The sequence below is a fragment of the Rattus rattus genome, chromosome 15 (genome assembly GCF_011064425.1).
Source record: "Rattus rattus isolate New Zealand chromosome 15, Rrattus_CSIRO_v1, whole genome shotgun sequence".
NCBI lineage: Eukaryota > Metazoa > Chordata > Mammalia > Rodentia > Muridae > Rattus > Rattus rattus.
The window spans coordinates 51,473,278-51,496,675 of NC_046168.1; the positions used below are offsets into that span (position 1 = coordinate 51,473,278).

A 23,398-nucleotide genomic window follows, 5' to 3' on the forward strand; every position below is an offset into this window, starting at 1 on the left:
GGTCTGAGCACTGAGCAGAGGCCTGGCAAGAGGGGTAGAGCATCAGCTTTAGTGGTAGCAGACGGCACAGGAGGTTGCACTCAGGACAGCATCAGCAAGCAGAGCTCATGCTGGAAAGCCGCTCACAGTCAGCATCTCAGGCGTCTGCACTCAGCTTTCCTCAGCTCACACTCAGCACCTCAGGCGTCTGCACTCAGCTTTCCTCAGCTCACACTCAGCACCTCAGGCGTCTGCACTCAGCTTTCCTCAGCTCACACTCAGCACCTCAGGCGTCTGCACTCAGCTTTCCTTGCAGCCAACACACCAGGGAAAGAAATGGTTAGTTGGAAGAGATGACCTGACTGTTGTAGATACCTATAGTCTGTTTTATGACTGTACATGCTAGATTATCAGTTCTAAAGTAGTAAAGTTCCTCGGTATAGAAATGTCATGTATTTGCAGTAGTTCTGGGCTCATGACCTGTCTCTGCAGCCTTGCCCTCTTAACTCTTCTCTGGACCACCTGATAGATCCCACTCTGAGGTGTAGTGATTATCAGCCACGGCTCACTGTCCTGAGTGACAGGGATCGCTCAGCAGTGGCAGTGCAGACTGTGCTTCCCCAGCTTATGATAGTGATATTTTATCATTGGGGGTGCAGCAAAGCGAATGAGAGTCCGCTGATTAAGCAGAAGAGCACAGGATTACACCACTGGGGTGATCAGTGTGCCACACAGTCATCTCTATTTCCTGATTCCACAAGTACATCTTTCTGCATGATAAAGAATCCAAGAGACTCGGATGACGGCGAACTAGTGTGCATGGCTGTCTTGTCCTCTGTATAAATGCCCTGATCGTTCTACTGCTTTATAGTCCTGGCCTTTGAAAACTTTTTCCACTCACGATCCCTTTTTGCCTGAGAGAACTATTTTTACATGACCCTAAGTCAGTGGTTCTCAACCTGCGGGTGGCAACCCCTTTGAAGATCATGTATCAGATATGTACACTTCAAGTTATAACAGTATCAAAATTACAGTTACGAAATAGCAATGAAAGAAATTTAAGTTGGGGTTCACTACAACATAAATAACTGTATTAGGGGGTCTCAGCATTAGGGAGGTTGAGAACCATTACCCTAAGTAGAATTAAAAACCAAATATTTACTGATGATAAATGATAAATTTATTTTAAAATAATTCTTTAGTCATATGATTTTACCATTAAAGACAAGTAAATTTGCATACTGATGAGACCAATGTCCTTATTTTATACAGTTAAGCCTTGGCTGACTGTTTGGTAGAGCAGTGTACGTACAGAGTATTGTCAACACAGTTACTCTGCGAATACCACTTTACGATAAGTACATTGTGAAGCAGAGGTTTATTTAGGATGATTTCAAAAATTGGGAATTCTGTCCCAAATTTAAGCCAGAATTGAACAGTTTTTTGTTTTTGTTTTTTTTTTTTGTGAAACTCACACCAACAATTCAAACAACTTTTAAAATAAAACATTGTTAGCACAATACAATCCAAACATATACTAAATACTTACATACTGAGGAATGACAGTCGTATTGTATTGGCAGTCTTTGTTTTCACAATTATTTCACATGTTTTTGAAATAAAAAGTTTGTACAGCAAGCCGAGTACTTCATAACGGTCAATAGTCTAGAGCCCAGGCCACAGAAGTCGTGGATGTTGCATAGCATGGGATCTGCACAGTGCAGAGTGTGTGTATTGTGTGGTCAGAACCGAGGCTGCAGGGCATCCAGCCAGCACTGCCAGAAGCACTGCAGCTTCCTTATGCATTTGACTCTAAATTACTTCTTGGTCATTGCATGTTCAGAGACTTCTTTGTTAACCTTTTTTTTTTTTTAACAACCCTCACCAGTGGTCATGTGACTGCATACGCAATCCTAACCCACAGTTCAGCAGCTGGAGTCCGAGTGTGTGCCTTCACAGTGTGTCTGCATGTGTGTGCAGTTTAATGTTGAAGGAGCACTTTGATGCCTTAGTTGATAAAAGTCCATTTCGGCTCGTGCCTGGCCCACTGCCTGCTTGAACTTCACTTCCCAGCTGAAGAGCGATGTTGAAACAAAGGTCTGTGTGGTCTCTGGCTCTGTGCTGCTTCCTGACATCCTCAGGCTTCTGCCTTAGTCTCAGCTGTTTGTCTGAGCACCACTTTCTGATGACTTCTCCCTACACAAGTCAGTACCAAACACAAGCACAGTGGCTTTCAGCCACTTTTAGGTGCACAGCTGAGTTCATTTTCCGTTCCACAGCCATTGCTATCATCATCTGCGTAATTCTTCATTTTCGCAACCTGAAACTTCCCCGCTTACGCTCCCACTCCTTGTCCCTACGAATATGGTTTCTCTGGACACCTCATATATGTGGAATTACATAGTATTTGTCCTTTTGTGTCTAGTATAATATCCCCGAGGACCTGTCAGAATTTGTCTCCATTTTAAGGATCAGTAAAGTGACATTTCATTTCTCCATAGACTCATCTTATCCCTGTTGAGAAAATCCTGTAAATGTGGTGTGCAAACATCTGTGCACAGGGACACTTTAAAGAACTAGAAATGCAGAACTGAGGTTCACACACTTTGCTTTATTTCGCAGATTTGGATGCTAACTGGCGATAAACTGGAAACAGCTACTTGCATTGCCAAAAGCTCCCACTTGGTGTCCAGAACACAAGACATTCATATTTTCAGACCAGTAAGTAGATTCCTAAATCACTTTGAATTGCTAAATGATTTTTTTTTTTTTTGGTTTGAAGGGTTGAAGTTTATTTTGTTTTATGATCCCCCCACCTCCGTACAAGGTTTCTCTGTGTAGCTCTGACTGTCCTGGAACTCCCTATGTAGACCAGGCTGGCCTTGTACTCAGAGATTCACCTGACTCTCCTCCTAAGTACTGAGATTAAGTAATGGTGGACACACCACATGGAGCTGAGTCATAGAGTGTTTTCTCTTACAGTTAAATGTACTTAACAGTAGCTGCTGGACGTCTCTTAAGTCCATGTTGGAGATGCTTTCTTACTCTGTAAATGCGTGTTGAATGACTGAGATATTTTTTGATGGTAAATAGGTTGCAAGTTGGGAAGCATTTTTCTACTGCATGAATCATTTTTGTTGCTCCCTATTGTAGTAGTCATACTGAATAATTTTCTCCTCAACTTAAAGAACGTATGTTGCTTTTTAAGCATACGTTCCTAGTTAGCTTTACCACTAGAACAGAGGCAGCTCCCGTGCAGGGAGGCTGGACCCAGAGCAGAAGCCCCTCAAGCCCACTGCCATTTCAGATTAGAAGCTCTTCCGTGATTGAACAGGGAAAGTGACAGAAGAGAGCTGAACGCATGTGTTTACTGTACATACTAGGAATAATGAGTTTAATTCAAACAAGAAGTAGAAGTTCCTTGGGTCATGATTGATGGTGGGCAGGCAGACACCATGTGTCTCTAGCTGTCTGAATAAAGTGCTTGCACCTACAGAAATGGTTATTTCAGTATCATTTACATGTAAATGTATTTTATTTTGAAACATCAGAATCACAAATTATGCCCTGCAGACTACTATTTGCAATTAAATTATTAATGCTTCTGATAAAACTTCCGATCAATTTTTGTTGACTTTTCAGAGTTATGGCCCCACAAATTAAAATTTTCACAATAAAACCTACCTACTTAGGGATGAGTCGGAGATTAACTTGGATCATGTGAAACTTTTAATTTATTTCACTCCTATATCATTTCTTTTATGCCCCATAAAATCTTCACAGAATGCATGTGCAAAGCCAGCGCATTGATTCCTGGCATATCTTCACTCTAAAATTAGTATTTCCAAATAGCAGTTTAAGCAAAACATGGATGGGGTGAGTTGAAGCTCATGGCAGAGAACATAGAAGCAACTTCACGGATTATTTTGTATCACTCCACTTGTTATGAAGAAACGTGTTTAAATGGTACCCCAGTTTATATAATTTCTTGTCTTTTACTTGATGTGTGAGAAAGGGAAGCTCAACTTCCATGGGCCCTGGTATTCCGATTTATAATTCTCTACAGCTATGTTTGTGATGTTATAAACCAATAATTTTCAGCACTGCTCCCAATACTCACTTACCCCAACACCAGTTTAATAAATCATCTTATAGAAAGTGTAGGAAATGCATGGTCATTACTTTCTTCTGAGAATGTTTTTTGACAGTAGTCTCCTTCACATGCTTTTGTGACCACGATCCAGAAACCAGTCCCTGTGAGAGGTGCATGCATGCTACAGGACTTCTGTTCAGAGGTTAAGCCCCTGTAGACTCTAAAGAGTTCCTAAAGGATCTTACTGCGATTCCTGGAAAATGTCTTATTACCTGCATTTTTAATTCATGATTTTTTTTTTCCTCCAATGAAGGTAACCAATCGGGGAGAGGCCCATTTGGAGCTGAATGCATTTAGAAGGAAGCATGACTGTGCACTGGTTATATCTGGGGACTCTCTGGAGGTAAGCCTTAGTGTGCATACATGTACTAACCCTGTGCATGCATGTGCATGTACTAACTGTGTGCATGCACCTCTGTCTCCAGAGGTCAGACTAGTCTATAACAGTGTGTATCTTAATTCTAAGATAGGACTGGTCAGTAGCGTACCATATTCTATTGGCCATCTGTCACTTAAGACTGATCTCTGATTAAGTGTGTGTCTGCCTGTCTTTCCAGGCCAGTGAACCAGGGGTCTTGGATGACCTACTCCTCAGCAGCCTAACCAGCCACTCCTGTCGTGGCAGTTGTGAGGGTTTTTTTCTTGTACCTATGTAGAATATGAGACTGCTGGACACTCAGTCCTAAGGACATGTGGCAGCCATCCCTGATGCATCTTCTGTCCCTTCCTGTTTAGAAGCTGCTTAAGTTAAGCAGTTCAAGGCCCTGTTCTGGTTCTGGGTCCACTGGTCATTGTTAATAGCATCAGCCTCCAGTGGTCATGACATTTGCCCACATACATATTCTGTGTTTGTCCAAACCACTGTTTCTGTGCGTGTGGGACAGATGCTACCTGAGAAGAGGTAGTGGCCTCCAGTTAGTTTCCTGTGTTGTTAGTCCCTATTGTAAGTAGGCATGCTACATACTTTTCTACTCAACTTACTAAAACCGTATGTTGCTTTTTAAACATACATTTCTTATTAGCTGCACCCGTGGTACAGAGGTTGCCTGTGGCATTATTCAGATTCTCACAACACTTCAGAGTGTAGGGCCCTACGGGAGACTGCAGGAAAACCCGTGTGGGAGAGGCCACTGGGCAGTTGTTATTTGTCCTTAACCATGGTCTTCAGCCCCATGGACACATGGCTGAGGGGCCAGCTTCTCCTGTGCTCCCTGCTGCCATCCTCCTCTTAACACACCTAGGACCTGGGCCTCACACTGTAGCATATGGTACCAGTGTCCTCAGAGCGACCCTGCGGTTCTTTCAAGGCTTGGTAAGGGCTGACAGCTCCGTCCCCTCCTTGCTGACACCTCCCAGCATAGCTAACTGTGACTCTGGTGCATCGGTGCCTCAGGATCGGAAGATGCCATTCACTTTGTGTTTTTTATATTTTAATATGTTTCAAATAGTCTTTTCTATTTATCAATTTCTTTAATTTGCTTTTCTTGTATTCTATGTGTTCTGAAACACCGTTTAAGTAGCTAACAGAAAGCACACCTCTTACAGGAGAGGGAAAGCTGTAGAAGAAGTCACACCAAAGGCGCAGGTTAAGACAGGTGTAGTGTGTGAAAATGAGTGCTGGGAGGCTCCCAAGGCAATCCCTGAACATGACCGCAGGCACCTTCATCCTCTGAGCAGAGGGAAACAGGAGAACAGAGTGGCTACAGGCTCCGCTCAGGCACACAGGGAGAAGCAGGGTGCATGAATCCTGGCTACAATTGGAGGAGTTTTCCACAGCTCCTGGCAGAGTGTACACCTTTTGCCCACCACGGATCTGGCAGTTAGGTCTCTGGTCTCTCTTCTGTTGGTAGCCTCTAGGGCCACAGGACCTGAAGACCCACTCTTCCAGTACCTGTCCCTTCATGACAAGAAGATGCTAGAGTTCCTGGAGAATGAATAAGACTTTGTGCCTGTCAGACAGGACTGTGAGATTTTGGATTTTCGGTTTCTCAAAGAACTTAGTTCTCAAAGACAGAGAACTAAGAACTAGAACTGTCACTTTGGAAGGCCTTGAGTATCTGATGTCATGGGTCAAACCAAGATCTTTATCAGCCGCATGCATGCCTGGGAAACACCGAAACCAAGTACAGGCAGAATTTGTTGTATACTGGTTCCAGGGGAGTACACACATTTTTTTTTTCCCACAGCTGGGGACCGAACCCAGGGCCTTACACTTGTTAGGCAAGCACTCTACCACTGAGCTAAATCCCCAACCCCAAGTACACACATTTTTTGATCACATCTGCCTGGCGAATGTCCTGAAGCCACTGAGCCTGTCCTCTGTTTGAACTGTCTCCACCCACAATGTAGTACCTTTAGGAGACTTTGCACTCTTTCCTACTAGGGGCCTGGCCACCCCTGCTCATCTTCCCATCTTGCCCTCCTGAACAACTGAGCCCTCTGCCCCAGGACAGGTTATGCTGTAAAGTTAGGCAGCACAGTCTGTTCACTGGAGGGGCTGAGGCTTTCCTGCAATTCTGCTTACTTCCGCTTGAGCCCAGGGTTGTGTGTAGACAGTAGAGTCACAGCACTGTCCCCCAGGTCTGCCTGAGGTACTACGAGCATGAACTTGTGGAGCTGGCCTGCCAGTGCCCTGCTGTGGTCTGCTGCCGCTGTTCACCCACCCAGAAGGCCCACATCGTGACCCTGTTACGCCAGCATACCAGAAAGCGCACCTGTGCCATTGGTGAGCCCACCCAGCTTCAGCCAGGCCAGGGGTGGGTGGTGGGATGGGTTCCATCTTCCTGTCAGCAGTGAAATGTGAAAATAGCCAACTCTTTAACATTTACAGGTCAATTGTTATGTCCCTAAAATTGATTTCATCTGTGTTACAGGAAATTGTTAATAGTCCCTAACAGTAGTACAGAATACAAAACAGAAAGACATTTATTTACTCTCCACCCCTTGACACCTCTCAGGTGACGGAGGGAATGACGTGAGCATGATCCAGGCAGCTGACTGTGGGATTGGAATTGAAGGGAAGGTAGGTCTGTGCTCTGTCCTCACATCCTGCCATGTGATGCTGGTAGACAGTAGGACACTAGCAGCCTTCCCAGCTGCATGGGCGTCTCTTTAGGAACTCTGTCAGGTCCTCTGCACCTAGACCCAGGTCCGTGTCACTATTGCCCTCTCTGCCTGTTTTGGGCTCCTCCCTCTTCCCTGCTTACATGCTTCACTCTCTGGAGGTGTCCCTTTCTCCTGCCAATTAAGCCACAGATGACGTTTGTGTTTGTGTTAACTTTGATTGTTCCTGTATAGTCACCCAAACATAAATACACACGGCAAGACCTAGAAAACTTGTACAACTTGACTTTGGCTTTTCCCTTGACTGGTCTGTTCTACTCTCCTTGATAGCTTTGAAAAATCAGAGGTAGATTTTTTTTTTAGATTACGGTTTAGAGAATTGTCTTGACGTAGCCTGGAACCACGTGATAGGGTAAGGTGACCCCATAGCCAGTGCTAACCTCTCCCTTCCTATTTTCTATGTGGCTAATAGATCAAAGCCGCTTTCTTGTGAGCAGCCGATGTCTATGTGTGCACAGGCTGTGGTACAGCGTCCTCTACCTCACCCACACTGTCCGTACAGACAGATGGATGACATCCTGGGTGATGCTCTGGGTGTCAAGCAGACACTGCCCCTAGCGTCTTAATTCATATGAGCTCTAAAACCCAGCTTCATGTGGTTCTCAGTATGTGATGTTTCTCAGAGGCTCTTTGTGTTTCTTCAGGAAGGGAAACAGGCTTCACTGGCAGCGGACTTCTCCATCACACAGTTCAGACACATCGGCCGGCTGCTCATGGTGCATGGGCGGAACAGCTACAAGCGGTCTGCAGCACTCGGCCAGTTTGTCATGCACAGGGGCCTCATCATTTCCACCATGCAGGTATCAAGCCTGTGCCGCCGTCCTGCAGCAGGCAGTGGCTTCTCTGAGGGCTGTGCCAGTGTCGTGGGAGGTCCACTGGATGTCATCGTGCTGTAGTGAGATCCCTCTGTAAAGTTGGTACGAGTGTAGCGCTGGTGTAACTTACCATGTTCTGTCTTTTAAGGCTGTGTTCTCCTCGGTCTTCTACTTTGCGTCTGTCCCGCTGTACCAGGGATTCCTTATGGTAGGGTAAGTGAAACATGTTCTCAGTGCCTCTCAGCCTCGTGTGTGTGAGAACTTTTATTTAAAAAAGATGTAGAGCGTATTGAGTAGTACTTTAGGTGTTCGGGGTAATTCTTTGCATATAGACATTTAAGGTGACTTAACTGCTATGAAATGTTAAGTTTGAAGAAACTTGAAAAACACCTGTACGCATATGCCTTTGAAGACTGTGCTAAGTTTCTCATTAGACTTTGTATTCTTGGGGAAGCCATAATTTGTGTCAAGAACCACGGCAGATCTGAGGTTTTATAAAAGGGCCCCGTAGCATAATGAGAGGGGCAGAACCAAGGGGCGGGTACATGCCAACACTACCATCAGCAGGGGTTGGAGCTGCAGGCCACAGCTGCAGGCCTCCTGAGCCTGCCCTGTCCTAGTGGGAATATGACTTTACCATGAGGGAATGGGACCAGCCACCATCCAGGAAACGAGATAGAAAGCAATGGGAGAGACATGACTAGTCTGTCCTAGCAGCGACAAAGCCCTGCATTCAAAGGCAGTCACTGAGAAGAAACCCTGGACAAGTTCTTCAAAAGCATAGTGGTGCATGTGCCAAGATGATACTGTCAACCAAGTGTGAAAAGGAAAACGCCCTCTAAGTAAAGAAATAGTAACTTCTCCCTCCTCTTCCTCAGCTGTTACCCCGAGAAATCATAGAAGTCTTAGTGTCTGTGTGTGACCACAGAATAAAGCTCTCCCTGCCACTTTCTGTGCCCATTAAGACTAATAATGCATCTCAAACCAGGGCTCCAGCTTATGGTCAGAAAGCACCTGGAAAGTAGCCCTGACCGTAGTGTTGCCCTGCTTGCAGCCATCCCGCTGTCCCTGTGAGGCTTGTGAGATTTGGGCTCCTGCTGGGTCAGATGGAGGGCTGGCATGGGTGCTGTCCTCCACTGCAGTCACACCAGCCCCTTTCTCTACGGTATTCTGCTACTCTCCTGGCCAGTAAAGGGCAGACAAAGCCAGACCTCCCACCTGCCAGCTGGTCCAAGTACATCCTGAGTACATGTGACCCCCTCCCAGAATTCTCAGTGACTTTAGCCAAAACAGGTGAGTTATGTCTTTGTTAAGGGCCTGTGAGTCACCCATCCTCTGTCAGAATCTGCTATCTGTGGTGAGTGCTGTGTCTCTCTGGGCTTCCTGCCGTCTTCCATCTCACCGCATCATCAAAGCAGAACTACTTCTGGGACTGTGTCTGCACAGTAGCATGTCTTTTCCCACAGCACAGACACCCTCTTTGAAGGATCTGTGTGGGCTTCTGGGAAACCAGTGTGTTTCTGACCACATTAAGTGACCTCACATCTCAGCCCCAGATGTGTTGGTTTCCTCCCACCATTAGTAGCTATGGCCCTGTAAAATGTTCATGCTCTCCTGAACCTGTCTGATCCAACAGGATTATTAGGAGCTTCAGGTGGGATTGTACAGATAGGCTGTTTGCAAGTGCTTGGCACTGAGTGCAACACATCACAGACATGCAAAAGAAGCTAAAATGAGCAAGCCTTTGCTGTGTCACCAGAACCTATTGTCGTGACACTGCATCCCAAAGGAGTGACAGGTTATCTGCACAAAAATGGAGACAAACTGATGAGAGTGGTGCGTGTCTGTAAATAATCCCAGCACTTACTAGACTGAATCGGGACAGATGGAGGCCAGCTTGGGCTATGTAGTAAGTTTCAGTCTAACCTTGGCAACAGAGTATGACCCTGTTGTATCAAAAAGGAAGGGGAAGGAGTGGATGTTTATACCAGTTTTATTTTAATAACCCAAGTTGGGAATGACCAATATATATTTACACAAATGAAGACGTGGTTCAGCAGCTGTGGCTTGTCCACCATGAGACACCATTAAATTGTAAGAAAGGCCCTGTGTAGGCCCACAGCATAGATCTCCAAGGCATGGCATGGAATCTGGAGAGCCACCCATAAAACTTACTTTCTACCTAAGTCTCCACAGTAGACCTATAATCTAGACAGGTGAGGGGGTCAGGGGGAGAGGAGAGAGAGAAAGAGACACATTTGAGTGCTAGTGTGAAGAAGTTAAGATTTCTCTGTATTAGATGGTTGCCTGTGAGTCTGCAGGGATCATCCAAAATTTAACAAGAAAACTGGACATGGTGGTGCAGCACCATGTAATCCCAGCCTTCCTTCTAGGAAGTTACTCTGTGTCCCTGGCTGTAAGAACCCTGTTTAAATAGCAAAGGTTAATGAGAAAACGCTGATCTTAAATGGATGCTTTTCTCTGTGTTTATGGTTTATACAGCAGTCTGTGCTGCATTTGGTACCTAAGCTCCAGAGTAAGATTTTGTTTTCTGTTTTTTGAGAGTTTGACTTCCCTGTGACCCTGGAAACACGATCAGAGTTGTGTCACAAGCATCTATTAGGGTAACTCACTCAGTCTTGGTTTTCTAGGTATGCAACTATCTACACCATGTTCCCAGTGTTCTCCTTAGTGTTGGACCAAGATGTAAAGCCAGAAATGGCAATTCTCTACCCAGAGCTGTACAAGGACCTCACCAAGGTAGGACCCCAGTGCTAATCTTGTCCAGTGAGAGCACACCAGAGCTGGTCTTTTGTGTGTTCCAGCAAAGCAGAGACAGCAGCCTCAGATAACATACACCCTGACATTTGGCAAGCTTAGGAAAACATATTTTAAAATATCCTTTTTTTTTTTAAGTTTTCTACTCTTTGTAATAGTCATGTGATATTATACATAAGAATTTAACAGAGTTTTGAACCATTTATGGAACTTTTGTGAATTTAGCAAAGACATCCAGGCCTGTGTTTGGATTCTTTTAAAGGACCCTCCATAGCTATGGCTCTGCCTGCCTAGCCTAGTATCGCCTTTAACCCAGTGCATAATTAGCGCTCTCCAGAGCCCTAGAGTTCCTGGCTGGGGTGGCCTGACATCCCTAGGTCTCTAGTTGTAGGTTTCAGAATTATACTTGAAAAGTGCTTCTCACTCCTGACCTGGGAACATGCACTCTTCTGTGGGGACAGTGCTAAGCATGCTCTGCCCAGCAAAGACTGCAGCTGCCGTCCCGTGAGAGGCCACGCTGACTTGGAACTGTTAAGCTGTTCCTAAGGAGGTTGAAGTTGGATGTGTGACATGAACGCATATTTTTAAATCCAGAAACAATGAGGGCAAGGGTAGTAGAGTAGCTGAGCCCTGCACGTATAAATTATTGTAACTTCAGAATTTTCTGCATAGCTAGCTTTTCCTAAACTGGCATAGAAGGAAAAAAACACCAACTTTCAATTAAATTTAGGTTTTCAGTTGATAACCGGAAATTTTCAATTCTGATTTTAAAGCAGTAGCAATATGGTACAGTGAGGAGGAATTAGTTGCTTCCCAGCTGACCGTTAGCACATTAGATGTAACCTCGCTAACTGCTAACAAGCCAGACTGTAACCCAGCAGGCTGCTAGCCAGCAGGCCAGACTGTAGTCATCCAACCATCAGCTCACCGGATAGGTGTGGGGTAAATCACATTACTTTGGGGGTTTCATGATATTAGTATAAAGACCAAATTTGTAAAACTTAAAGCCTCTTAAAAGAGCTATAAAGTATCCAAATAATTCTATTTTCCTATTAAATTCACTGTGATCCCATAAGTAAGTTATAAATGTGAGCTATTGTCCTAGTGATAACATAGTTGTAGCTTCTGTGATTTATACATATTACAGCGAGAAGGAACATTTGAGTCTAGAATCCTAAAAAGAGACCATTGTCATAGGATCATGGGGAGGTCATAGAAACAAAAACTGTAGGAAGTTAACTGCAAATAATTCAGAGTTTTAGTAACTCATGCATTTCCTTATCTCCAGAAATACTGCAAATGCTTGGTTAACAAAAGGTTGGTAGAAGCCAGCTTTTGATACAAGTTTAAATACCCCAGTCTCCTCCCCTACCCTCTCTATATCCAGACAGTCTGCATCCCATTGGAGTTAGGACACTTTGATTCATGTTCTCAGAGTGATGGTGCAGGCTCCCGGGCATTGGCGTGCCTTCACCACTTGTGAAGACCTAGACCTTGTAAGGACCAGCCCACATCAGTACAGGCGTCTAACTCTTGTCACTAGTGACAAGAATAGGTAACTCAGTCTCAAGCTGTATACTCAAGCTCACACTGGGTAAGCACAAGGAGTTTCATGTGCAGTCTGAACTGTGTTACATCCCAGTCAAGTTTCCGGTTCTGTAAAGGTCAACAAAGTAGAATGTTTCAACATCCCAGACTGATCCCTGCCTTACTTTAGCAATTCAGCCCCCATTGTCTCTAAGTCCTCTTGTTCCTTGATCCAGAAATCTGTCAGTTTTATCTTTGTACTATCTGTTTTGTTAAGATGTGATGATCTACTTCAAATTCTTGTCCTCATTGTTTCTGGCTTTAAAATTATGCTTTGACATCACACACATCCAACTTCCAACCTCCTTAGGAACAGCTTATTCTTAAGAGCACAGTTCCCAGTCAGTGTGGCCTCTCACAGGGATGGCAGCTGCAGTTGCTGGGCAGAACACAAGACGGGGCCTGGTATGGGCTTTGTAAACCTTGAAACCCATGCATGTCCTCCAACAAGGCCATACTTTCTAATCTTTTACAAAGAGAAACTCCATACCAAGTGTTCAAATTTGAGCCTATGGGACATTTTGTTTGAAGCCACCACATCCTGTTTTCTATGTATACTTGATAACTTAGTCATTTAGTCAAGAATGTAAACAGTACAAGCATTTCAGGTCCATCTTACTACTCTGGTCGGATTGAGCTCTACCTGCCCCTTCTTATGTGTCGCCATGCATGTTTTAGGCCTTGAAGATGTAACTGTATCTCTCTGCTCACTAGATAGTTGATGAATGAATGAAGGAGTAAATATAAGTCAACTACATAAAAAAGCAACATTTCCTTCATTTAAAAAAAATACCAGCTTGCTCTCCTTACAAAAAATAATGTATTTGTAACTGAAGTATTTCTTGTTCTGTTTTTGAAACCCAGTCACGCTCTGAGGTATTAAACTTTGGTTATTGTGAGTTCACTCAATCTTGGAATACCCCTATCAAACAGAAAATCGACATGCCCATGCCTCTCCTAGCACTTCAAGTTTGTACATGTGTCCTGGATGGATGGACAAACAGTTAGGGAGCTAGCGAGTCCGAGAATAGGGATAGTGGCATGGCTCACAGGTCACAGTGTGCCTCACTGGCTAACGGCAGACTTAGTTTGGTTTTAACCATTTGCAAGGAGACCCAGTAAGTAATTGCGGCTGGCCCTTCTTATGAACCTTGCAGCTGTCACTTCTTCTCTTCTGTAAAATATTCCCAACGTGATTCTGTCTTTTAAAATGTGTGATTTTTAAAATAATGCTTTCTTTTTTAGACAGGGTTTCTCTGAATGACCCTGGTTCTCCTGGAACTCACTCTGTAGACCAGGTTAGCCTCAGACTCAGTCATGCCTGTGCCTCAGTGTGCACCACCCCCTGGCAAAGGCACAATTTTAATTTCTCTTTATAAGTTCCATAATTATTTTGAAATCTCAAAAGTAAAATCTATTATGTTATGTGATTTCTAATTCTTAAATTCTAGCAAGAGTTAGATATAAAAATAATACCAATATTAGCATTATTAAACAAGCAAATCACTCTAGTGTAACTCTGATAAGACATTGCAAAAAGCATGCATGGGAACTGTGACACACTTTTGGAAGAACTTTGATTTAGAGACTGGACTTCATTGAAAATTGACAAACCGGCTCTAAGATTTTTTTTTTTTTTTTTTTTTTTCGGGGCTGGGGACCGAACCCAGGACCTTGCGCTTCCTAGGCAAGCGCTCTACCACTGAGCCAAATCCCCAACCCCCTCTAAGATTTTGATGAACAGCAAGGAAACTGGTTTTTGTCAGAACCACTCGGGAAAGAGCACAGTTGGTTGGCTCACTTTTCTATTCCAGCACTTGGTCTGTAATAACAGTAAAGACAACTGACAGGACAGACACAGGAGTGTGTGGAAGAGAATCCAGAAGTAAAGCCACACACACTGCTGAACTCTGACAGAAACAGAGCTCAGGTGGAAGAGGGCTGCCATGAGCATGACTTCACCAAGAAACATACACATCTCAGCCAACTCCTGATAATGCCCTAGAACCAGTGACCAGGAGCGCATCTGGGGCTACAGTGTTCTCCAACCAGTGGGGTTGAGCAATGACGGAGAAGTCAATCCCAGGTCAGGCACAGAAAATGAAGGCCAGCCTGACGCACCATGTGATACCAGGAAGCAAGTATGGCTGCAGAGCTGTTGATGGTGACGTTGGCCTAGCATGTGACTCAACCAGAAGGAGCTCCCTTCCAGGAGAAACCAAACGCATAGTAGTCTTACTAGATTTACACCAATATGAAAAGGAGACTTCTCCGTAAGGAAGGATTTCTATGCCTGATGTGAAGGAACACCAGGAACTGCTCTGAGTAGCCCCCAGGTGTGCCTGATAAAACAGGTGAAGACACTACGTGGGTATTTCTGTCTGAACGTGTGTTCCCAAGATGCTTGGTTGGTCACAGACAGCAGCACTTTAGCAGTGAAACCCCAGTAGATACAGCCTCAGTAAGCCCATCCTAGTCCATATGACCAGTGACAGCCAGTGGATGCCACAGCCTCCTGATCCTAAACTCTTTTGAGTACAAATGCCCCCTGGTACTGTCCTCACCATTTCAAGTCACTGTTAGATGGACACAATGGCCGATACCTGTGATCCTAACACGTGGGAGGCGGGATAGGAGGCTTGCCCTGCCTTTAAGGACAGACAGCCTGTGCTATACAGTAAGTACTGGCCCAGCCAGGCTCCTTAACAAGACTCTAAGAAAAGGAAGGAAGGAAAAAAGGAAGGAAAAAAGCCAGGTTTTAATGTTGCTTTGTTTTATTTTTAAAGAATCTTTCTCTCACACCTGGCTAGTGCTTTTGAGGAGAATTAAGGTTCTTGAAGGCAAAGAAACCCTGGAATGCTGGCCAGATGGCAGTTGAGACTAGTATATGGAATGTCTGTGATAGCAAGGGGTCCTAATGATTTCCAATTCATTAATGGAAAACTAGTGACATCCAACTAGGATAGCCAAGGTGGTACCCCCGTTCAATATTTAGTACCAATTGTTGCTGATTGTCTGTGGGTGTAGCAAGTGCTGGCCAGGCTGGTGACTGTGGCAACTGTCCTCGGCTATCACAGCTTCCCTGGGAGCACCGAGTGATCTTTTGAACTGTGTGTGTCAGCCCTGCCTCTGGCGCAGATGCAGATTGACTGAGGGCAGTAAGCCACCTATCAGATTGCACAGTCTAGAGCAGTGGCAAAGTGACCAGCTAGCTTAACAGGTCTTTCTGTGACATCACTCTGTGCATCAAACAACCTGTGGTTTGCTCTTTGTGAGTTTCTATCCCATTCTCTTTCATTTCATGGTTGACTCTGCCGTATATTTGTACTACAGTTGTGTTGTCCCTCCCACCCCGCACCCCTCGTTCCCATTCCAACCTTGGGAATATGAGAGAAAAGGGATCCTTCGCTGTGCCTCTGTTAAGAAACAAAGTAAGTTGAGATGGGCTGGAAGAATACTGTAATGAAAGAGGGAGTCCTGAAACATCTGAGAAGCCAAGAATGTCCCTCTGCTGGCACCCAGAGGACAGATCTGCTCATGTGTGCACAGTAGTATACACACCTATAGCTTGCACATAACTACAGCATGGTTCCAGTCCACTTCTGTGTGTCATAAACACATGTCACTTGTGAGCTGCACATGCATTCTATACCAGTGACACTTTGTGCTTTCATATTAATGATTTTTTATTCATCTTGAGGTTAATAAACCCTTTTGTAGAATTTTTTTTTTTTTTTTTTTTTTTTTTTTTTGAGCTGGGGACCGAACCCAGGGCCTTGTGCTTCCTAGGCAAGCGCTCTACCACTGAGCTAAACCCCCCAACCCCTGTATTTTTTTATCTACAGTCAAATATTTAATTGGAGACACATCGGTGGTGACACCCATTGAATGTGCTGTCATTCTGAGTCTCTATGTGTTCATTGTATGGCATATGGAGGTGCATGCTATTCTCTGTCTTTCATAGAAGAGAAGAACTGCAAGGTCAAAGCAGGAGGTGTATGTTGGACACGGATGTCACTCCTGAGCTGTGTGCTCATACTGTGCCATGGGCAGAGACGTGAATGAGTGACATTTTGTCACTGAACAGAGCAGACATTTTATATCAGGAAAAGCCGTTTCATAATCAGCTTGAAGTCCACAGTAAATGGATTGCTTCTGTGGCTGATATATTTTACCACAGAGGTCTCTTAACAGATCCATTTGTAAGCAACCAAGGAAAATATTTAATAAAGGTGTAGCTGTTGTTTACAGTTAAAATACAACTTGAATTGTAGTCTGCGCCTGTACATACATACATACATACATACATACATACATACATACATACGTGCCCAGCATGTGTGCAGGGGTCCAGAGGCCACAGAATGTCTTCATCCCCTGGAACTGGAGCTGTATGTGGCAAGTTGGAAGGGCATTAAGTTCCCTCAACTCCTGAGCTGTCTCTTCATCCTCCCATTGCATACGTTCATCATTAAGGTTCCTAACAGTCACCAGTGCAGTGGGCTCTAGCTTTGGTGTGTTGTTGCCTTGCATACCTGATGTGTCTTCTGGGCCCCACAGCAGTCAGCCTTTCCTTGTAGGCACATAAGCCCGAATTCGCTACAAGAAAGGCTCCCAGGAGAGAGAGGCTGAGGAAAGGGAAACATTAAATGTAGAACTTTGGACTCTGATTCACTCACATCACGGTGTGCCGGGAGGGAGGCACACAGGTAGAAGCAGAAGCTGAGGCTGGCTGACCAGGCTCCCCCATTGTGGACCATGTGTGCAAGAGCTCCATAGATGAGAGGCACACCCTCCCTCCTTCCGGCATGCGTCCCGGCAGCTCTCTAGCACGGAGAGTGGGACTGAGCGCACGACTGTGTTTCCTTTATTGCAGTGTCTTAAGCTGAGAGACTCGGTGGGATGAGTGCATAGGCAGCGTCTCTTATCCCTGGCTCGCCCTGGTAGCCTGTGCTCAGGTCAAATGGTGAAGCAGAGTCCATGAGAGTCCATTCCATCTCTCTATGCTGGGTTTACTACTGTGGCAGATTTTCCTGAAATGATTAACAAGTCAGAAAATTTTACTTCAGCTAGGATGTCATAACTGAAGTATCATCACCATTTTCATTTGGGGGAGTGGGGTCCAGAGGAAACTGAGAAATAAACATTATTTCCAAAAAGTAGCAAAGGAGAGAGAAAAACATTTTGTCAGTCTTTATCTCCTAGTTCAGTGAAGCGTTTGTCTGTAGGCACCCATTTCTTGGTTACTCAGAATCCACAGATGAGATGAGAGGGCACATGAAAGTCCCGCCATCCACGGGCATTCAGTACACACCCACGGTGCCCAGCAAGGCAGCTAGACAGCGTGGAGGTAGGCCCAGGACCCTTGGGGACGTAGTCGGGCATACTGTCCTGCTGTCCTAACAGACTCTTCCACTGTTTCCCCAGGGAAGATCCCTTTCCTTCAAGACCTTCCTCATCTGGGTTTTGATCAGTATTTACCAAGGTAAGATGGACCCTGACTTTACCAGACGTGTCCTGTAACATGCATCTTCCCATCCATGTCCGTTCATCACTGAACGTCCCCAACAACGTGGGGATTTGTCTGTTTGTCTGTGTTGTCTTAGCAATATTGTCTTCACCTGCAAATTAAATAGCAACAGCTTAAAATACCTCTAATAGTTAAATACAGTCCTGTGTCTCTCTGGTAGACTGGCCTTCCAGCATATGGATGTATGGATTGATTGATAGTCTGGGGAGAGTTTTGGGGTTTGTTGTGGGGTTTTGAATTTTAGAGATGGGGTCTCATGTAGCCCAGGGTGGGTTTGGTCAAACCCATTATGTAACTGAGCTGTTGTTGACCTCCTGACCCTTTCATTCCCTCCTTCCAAGTGCTGGGTTCCAGGGGTGTCACTGCCCAGTTTGTGTGATGCCAGGATTCTGCCTACTCGGCTGCATTCCCCAGCCCAAACTGGTACTGTTAACTGTCGTGTGTCAGCTGGTCAGAACACCTTAATAAGCACAGTGGTCTTCTTCATAGAGCGATGAGAGTGAGGCTTTGAGACATCTGTTATGAAATGGGAAACCGTTGCCCTCTGCTAGAGTTCCAGTGAGGGACAGATTATCCTAGCATGACTGACTGGCCGGCCGATCAGAGGGCTCATGTGAGACATACTGCGAAGTCAGCCAAAGGGGAAGTTGGCTTCCTGTAGATCTTTAAAGTCTGTGAGTCTCTGCAAACACCACAGTTCAGTTTCCATCCCCGTGAAGACCGTCTGTGTCCCTGGTCCCCGTTTCTGTGTTTGAGCCAGCTGTTACTATGCCCCCTTTCTAGCTAGGTCACATGACAGTGCAGTTTCCAGGCCAGCAAGGACGCTGCCCTGAGAAAGGCCACTCTTTCCTCCAGGAGGCATCCTCATGTACGGGGCCCTGCTGCTCTTCGAGGCCGAGTTTGTCCATGTTGTGGCCATCTCCTTCACAGCACTGATCCTGACCGAGCTGCTCATGGTGGCCCTGACTATCAGGACGTGGCACTGGCTGATGGTGGTGGCGGAGTTCCTCAGCCTGGGCTGCTACGTTGCCTCCCTCGCTTTTCTCAATGAGTATTTTGGTAAGTGCTCGAGGCTTTGATTTATTATCTGCGAGTGATCCTAACCCTTGGCCATCATCACCTCCACCGTCTCTTATGGACAAATGCCATAGCAGAAAGCTTTACCACACAGGCTATTTTTATGGAAAGATAAAAATCTGGTAGTGATTTATAAAATGAAGACCTTCAGCACCGTACTGATGCCTGCTTCACTCATGTTCCCTATAGAGCTGCACTGTTTATGTTTTCATGGTGGAGACACTGACTGCTTCAAGGCTTGAGCCACATGTGTCCCACTTCCTTCCGCTGTCTGCAGAAGTTACAGCAGCCCGAGCAGCCCAGTCAGGCTCTCGATGGCAGCCTTAGGCTCCTCACCATGTAAAGAGGGTGTCTTCACCAGTGCCTCCTTAGCGTGGAGCCCAGGCCTGACGCTTCCATCTCGTTCCTGACCTTTCCCCAACCCAGCTCATTGTGATTTACTTGTCAGGAGGCCTGGGGACTATGGTGCTTCCCTAAGCTCAGGTTCCTAAGAAAAAAGATCCTACGTGAAGTGTGCTGGGTTTCCTCAGGAGTCCCTATCTGAGAACCTACACTCCTCTGTCCTCCCATGCCCCTTAGCACTGGTCTGCCCGCTCCTGGCCCACTCTGTCACGAACAGCTAGGTTTCATCACTCTTCTTCCCAGCCAGAGGCTCCAAATGGAAGAAGCCAGATCATGTCAACCTGGTCTGCGTGGCTGGGCAGAGAGGATGATGTGCTTGTCTGCGTCTTGCTAAGCGTGGGGCCTCACTGGGCTCCTAGAGTGTGGGAAGTCCCAGCTTCCTGGAGTTGAAAGCAGAGTGGGGATATGGTATGGATATGGTCCGTGCACCCATGATTCTAGCTGCCTGAAAGCCAGGCAGGAGACTTCTTGATACAAAAGGAAAGGCCCCAGGCTTCCAAAAGGAGAAACCTTTCCATGTTCCTCTTGTGATCTTCACACCCATGACAGCAGCAAGTTTTCATCTTGGCAGTGGTCCACACACGTTAGTCACATTCCTGTGGACCCTGCACATCAACATGGGGACACTGTGACTTTGGGTGATGAGTGTGAAGTTTGCACACTGATGAATACAAACCCGCTCCAGGTCCTAAATCACAGCCACAGTGAGTGAGTCCAGTTGCTACAGGGCCATCTCTTTACAGCAGGCAAGGAATGATACGAATGGGAAGTGGAAAGTTAGCTGGACACTAAAGGAAGCATGGTGTATCTGGCGTGTAAGAAAGGGCTTCAAATGAGAATATGTGAACCACACTCTCCTATAGGGAAAGGTTTGCTTTATAGCATTCATTTCAGCATGTGTCTATCACTGTGCACAGACAGTCAAAGCGCTAGGGTGGAAGACAGATGGTCATTCTGTAGTTCACTGCTGTAACAGGCACACGTACAGTGGAGTCTATACATGGAAGTGACACACATGACACAGAACAGCCTGTCACAGGACCCTAGGCGGGGCTGTTGCCTCTGTGCCCCATGCTCCTCCTGCAGATTGATGCTGTCTGACCCCTGTCAGGCCCCCTTCTCATGCATGGGGCAGGCATTAGAAGCCTGAAAGCCGCTCAGGTGGGGCAGAGTTGTACAGTGGGCACTCCTAGACACTGACGCAGATCAGGGAACGTGTGGGTGTTTGCTTCCAAGCTAGTGACATAATTGTTACATTGTCATCTGCTTAAAGGAGGATGTGGCAGCAGGCAATGGAAGGAAGGGTTAAAATCCCAACTAAGTGCATTCCATGCTAACATTACATTCTACTGCTTTTTAATGCATTTCTCTAATCAACAGCTAACTAACCACGTAAAATGTCTGAGCCTCTTTTAATCTGTCCTTCACCTGCCTTGTTCATGTGTTCTCTCGGCACAGGTATAGGCAGAGTGTCTTTTGGCGCTTTCTTAGGTAGGTAAAGTTGTTATTCCCTTCCAGAGTATAGAAATCTAGCAAAAATAACATTGATAAGCATGCTAAACTAATTCTTTAAATTTTTAAATAAAAACCAGTCTTCCGCTAACTTGGCATTGTTATCTCAGGGAAGCCTCATGAATGTACCTGAGCCCCTGCTCTACACGTGTGCTCCTAGGAGCTGTCTAGCTAGATGAGGGAAGTCTGGGGTCTAGCCTGTGGTCCTTCCCTAAGACAGACTTGCTGGAGGCTCCCTCCAGCTGGACGTGAGCACAGCCTGGGCTCCAGTTCCTGATATGAGAGTGTGACTGGGAGCAGGGCCTCTCAGTGCGGCTGCTCTCAGCAGTCCGAGGTCTCTGCAGCTTGTAGTTTCTGCAGCTTGCATGAGGCTTGCACATGAGGGCACCCATGGCCTGGTTAACAGAACGGGAACCTGTGTCCTCAGAGCAGCAAGGCGCATGGCCTATAAGTCATACTGCAGGTACTGGCTGCCTGTCGGTCGTGTGCAAGCCCTTCCCAGTGCCAGCTGTGCTCACTGTTGAGAGAAGCACACACTGGACAGGTGTACAGATTAAACCACTGTGCAGTAAGACAGCTGAGGTCAAGGACAAACCTGTTCTGCACAGCCAGGATGCAGCCAATGGCTCTGGGGATCCTGAGGGGGCTCAGTCTGGGCTGTGGCTACAATCTTAGGGACCGGGAGCTCCCATAGTTGGCACTCATTCTCCTCTACCTCCTCCTGACAGATGTTGCCTTCATCACAACTGTGACCTTCTTGTGGAAAGTATCAGCTATCACTGTGGTCAGCTGCCTCCCACTCTACGTACTCAAGTACTTGAAGAGAAAGTTGTCCCCTCCCAGCTACTCCAAGCTGTCCTCCTGAGTATGACTCATGCGGTGGGCAGCATGAGGGACTGGCACTGCTGGTGGGCTGAGGGCTGAGCTCACCTGGCCCCACTCACTCGCTAGTGTCTCTACTGAAGCAGTGTACAGCTGCTGACAGCCTCAGCAGAGCTGGGCAGGCTTGCTCCTGAGCACCAGATGCGTAATTCCTGCTAAGACTGATGCCATGGCTGCACATGCCACTGCACCTCAGGAGACACCCTCTGCCACAGGCACTCCTCCTCAGATGCAGTCTTGCTTTTCAGTGGACACCACACACACACAAGCCCAGGCGGCCAAGCAGTGACACTTCTGCTGTCCTGATTCCGTTGCAGCTATGAATGTAAACCACCCCTCAAGGCATTGCTATTAGCTGATGCGTTTTTATACCTGTAAACCATACTCAGACTGTTTACGTAGAGCTCGGCTGTCCTGTGCTGCCACAGCACCAACCACAGTGCTTTGCTTCCCGAGTAGGAGAACCTAGTCCATGTGTTACACGCTCAGTCCATGTGTTACACCCTCTGAGCCTGCGACGGACGGCAGAGCCTCTGTCCAGGGCTGCACTGAGGGCTGATGGAGCTCTTTAGAGTTAGCCCCAGGCACTGTGAGTGCAGCTCTACACTGTACACTGTGTGCCTGACACAGTGGACCTCTCGGCCTCGGCTCTTCGGGCTTGAAAGCAGGCTGTGGGAGTCTCCTCTGCACTGGTCTTTTGTATATGCTGTGCTCTTCAGCTCGACTTCCCCTCAAATGTGGGCCCCTCAGGTCCTGACCCCTGGGGAAGCACAAGCTGTGGGTGGAGCCCTGAGATCACCCTAGCCTAGCAGGTTGTGAGTGTTTGCAGGACCTCCTGTGAGTACCGCGTCCCAGAGGAGAGACAGTGGCCGCAAATAAAGCCGCTTCCATCCCACAGTGCCTTCTGACTGCAGTGTCTTTGTTGTTAGTTAGGAACCTTCTGGGTGTTCGAGCACATTCTCTTTCCAGACACAATTGCACCAGAAAAGCTGTTCCTTATATTCTCCACAAGGTGTCACTGTTTGTTGTCAGTTCACAGGCAGGTTTTCTCCCTGCTGAACGAGGGAGCCCAGAGGTCACTGACCAGCATGTATGACCTGACTTTGTGATGGCCCCATCTCCTCATTGATACAGCGTCAATTAAGAAAATGCCGGAAGGCAATGGACTGAGGACACGATGCTTGGGTCAGGACATAGGCAGATCACTCACCCAACCAGCATGCTTGTCAGAGTTGCAGAAAGCCTCAGAAAACTGCCAGGACCCTCCGTGGTTCAGCTGCCTTCATGCCCAGGCCTTCTGCCCACGGTGATGGATACAGAGCAGGAGTTGGGCTTTAAGACTTCAGAAGTCAAGATGCATGAAGTCCTATTAGAGGCTGTGGGAAGCCAGTGTGGTTTCTCATCCATGACGTGAACATCACCTCCCCTTCAGGATGCCGCTGTTCAGGTCAAATGTGACAGGGACAAGAGGAAGCCCTGGGCAGACACCTGGCACATGGTGACTCGGACTGAAGAAAACAGCTGCTTAATGAAGGATCATTACCCAATCTACCTCAGTCC

The 23,398-nt window shown here is 46.4% G+C and overlaps 1 protein-coding gene across 2 annotated transcripts in view; it reads left to right on the forward strand.

Moving 5' to 3' along the window:
* Atp9b (ATPase phospholipid transporting 9B (putative)) overlaps positions 1-22,738 on the forward strand; it is a 188,400-nt gene extending 165,662 nt beyond the window's left edge. The window contains exons 20-30 of one of the 2 annotated variants that reach the window (XM_032885744.1): positions 2,602-2,700; positions 4,386-4,475; positions 6,713-6,857; positions 7,090-7,154; positions 7,900-8,055; positions 8,219-8,283; positions 10,722-10,830; positions 17,863-17,920; positions 18,821-19,024; positions 20,903-20,935; positions 21,685-22,738. In XM_032885744.1, coding sequence (XP_032741635.1) covers positions 2,602-2,700; positions 4,386-4,475; positions 6,713-6,857; positions 7,090-7,154; positions 7,900-8,055; positions 8,219-8,283; positions 10,722-10,830; positions 17,863-17,920; positions 18,821-19,024; positions 20,903-20,935; positions 21,685-21,821 — 1,161 coding nt within the window. In that variant the 3' untranslated portion in view covers positions 21,822-22,738. The remainder of the gene's footprint in view (positions 1-2,601; positions 2,701-4,385; positions 4,476-6,712; positions 6,858-7,089; positions 7,155-7,899; positions 8,056-8,218; positions 8,284-10,721; positions 10,831-17,862; positions 17,921-18,820; positions 19,025-20,902; positions 20,936-21,684) is intronic. The other variant, XM_032885745.1, reaches the window with a different exon arrangement.
* The last annotated feature ends 660 nt before the right edge of the window (positions 22,739-23,398 follow it).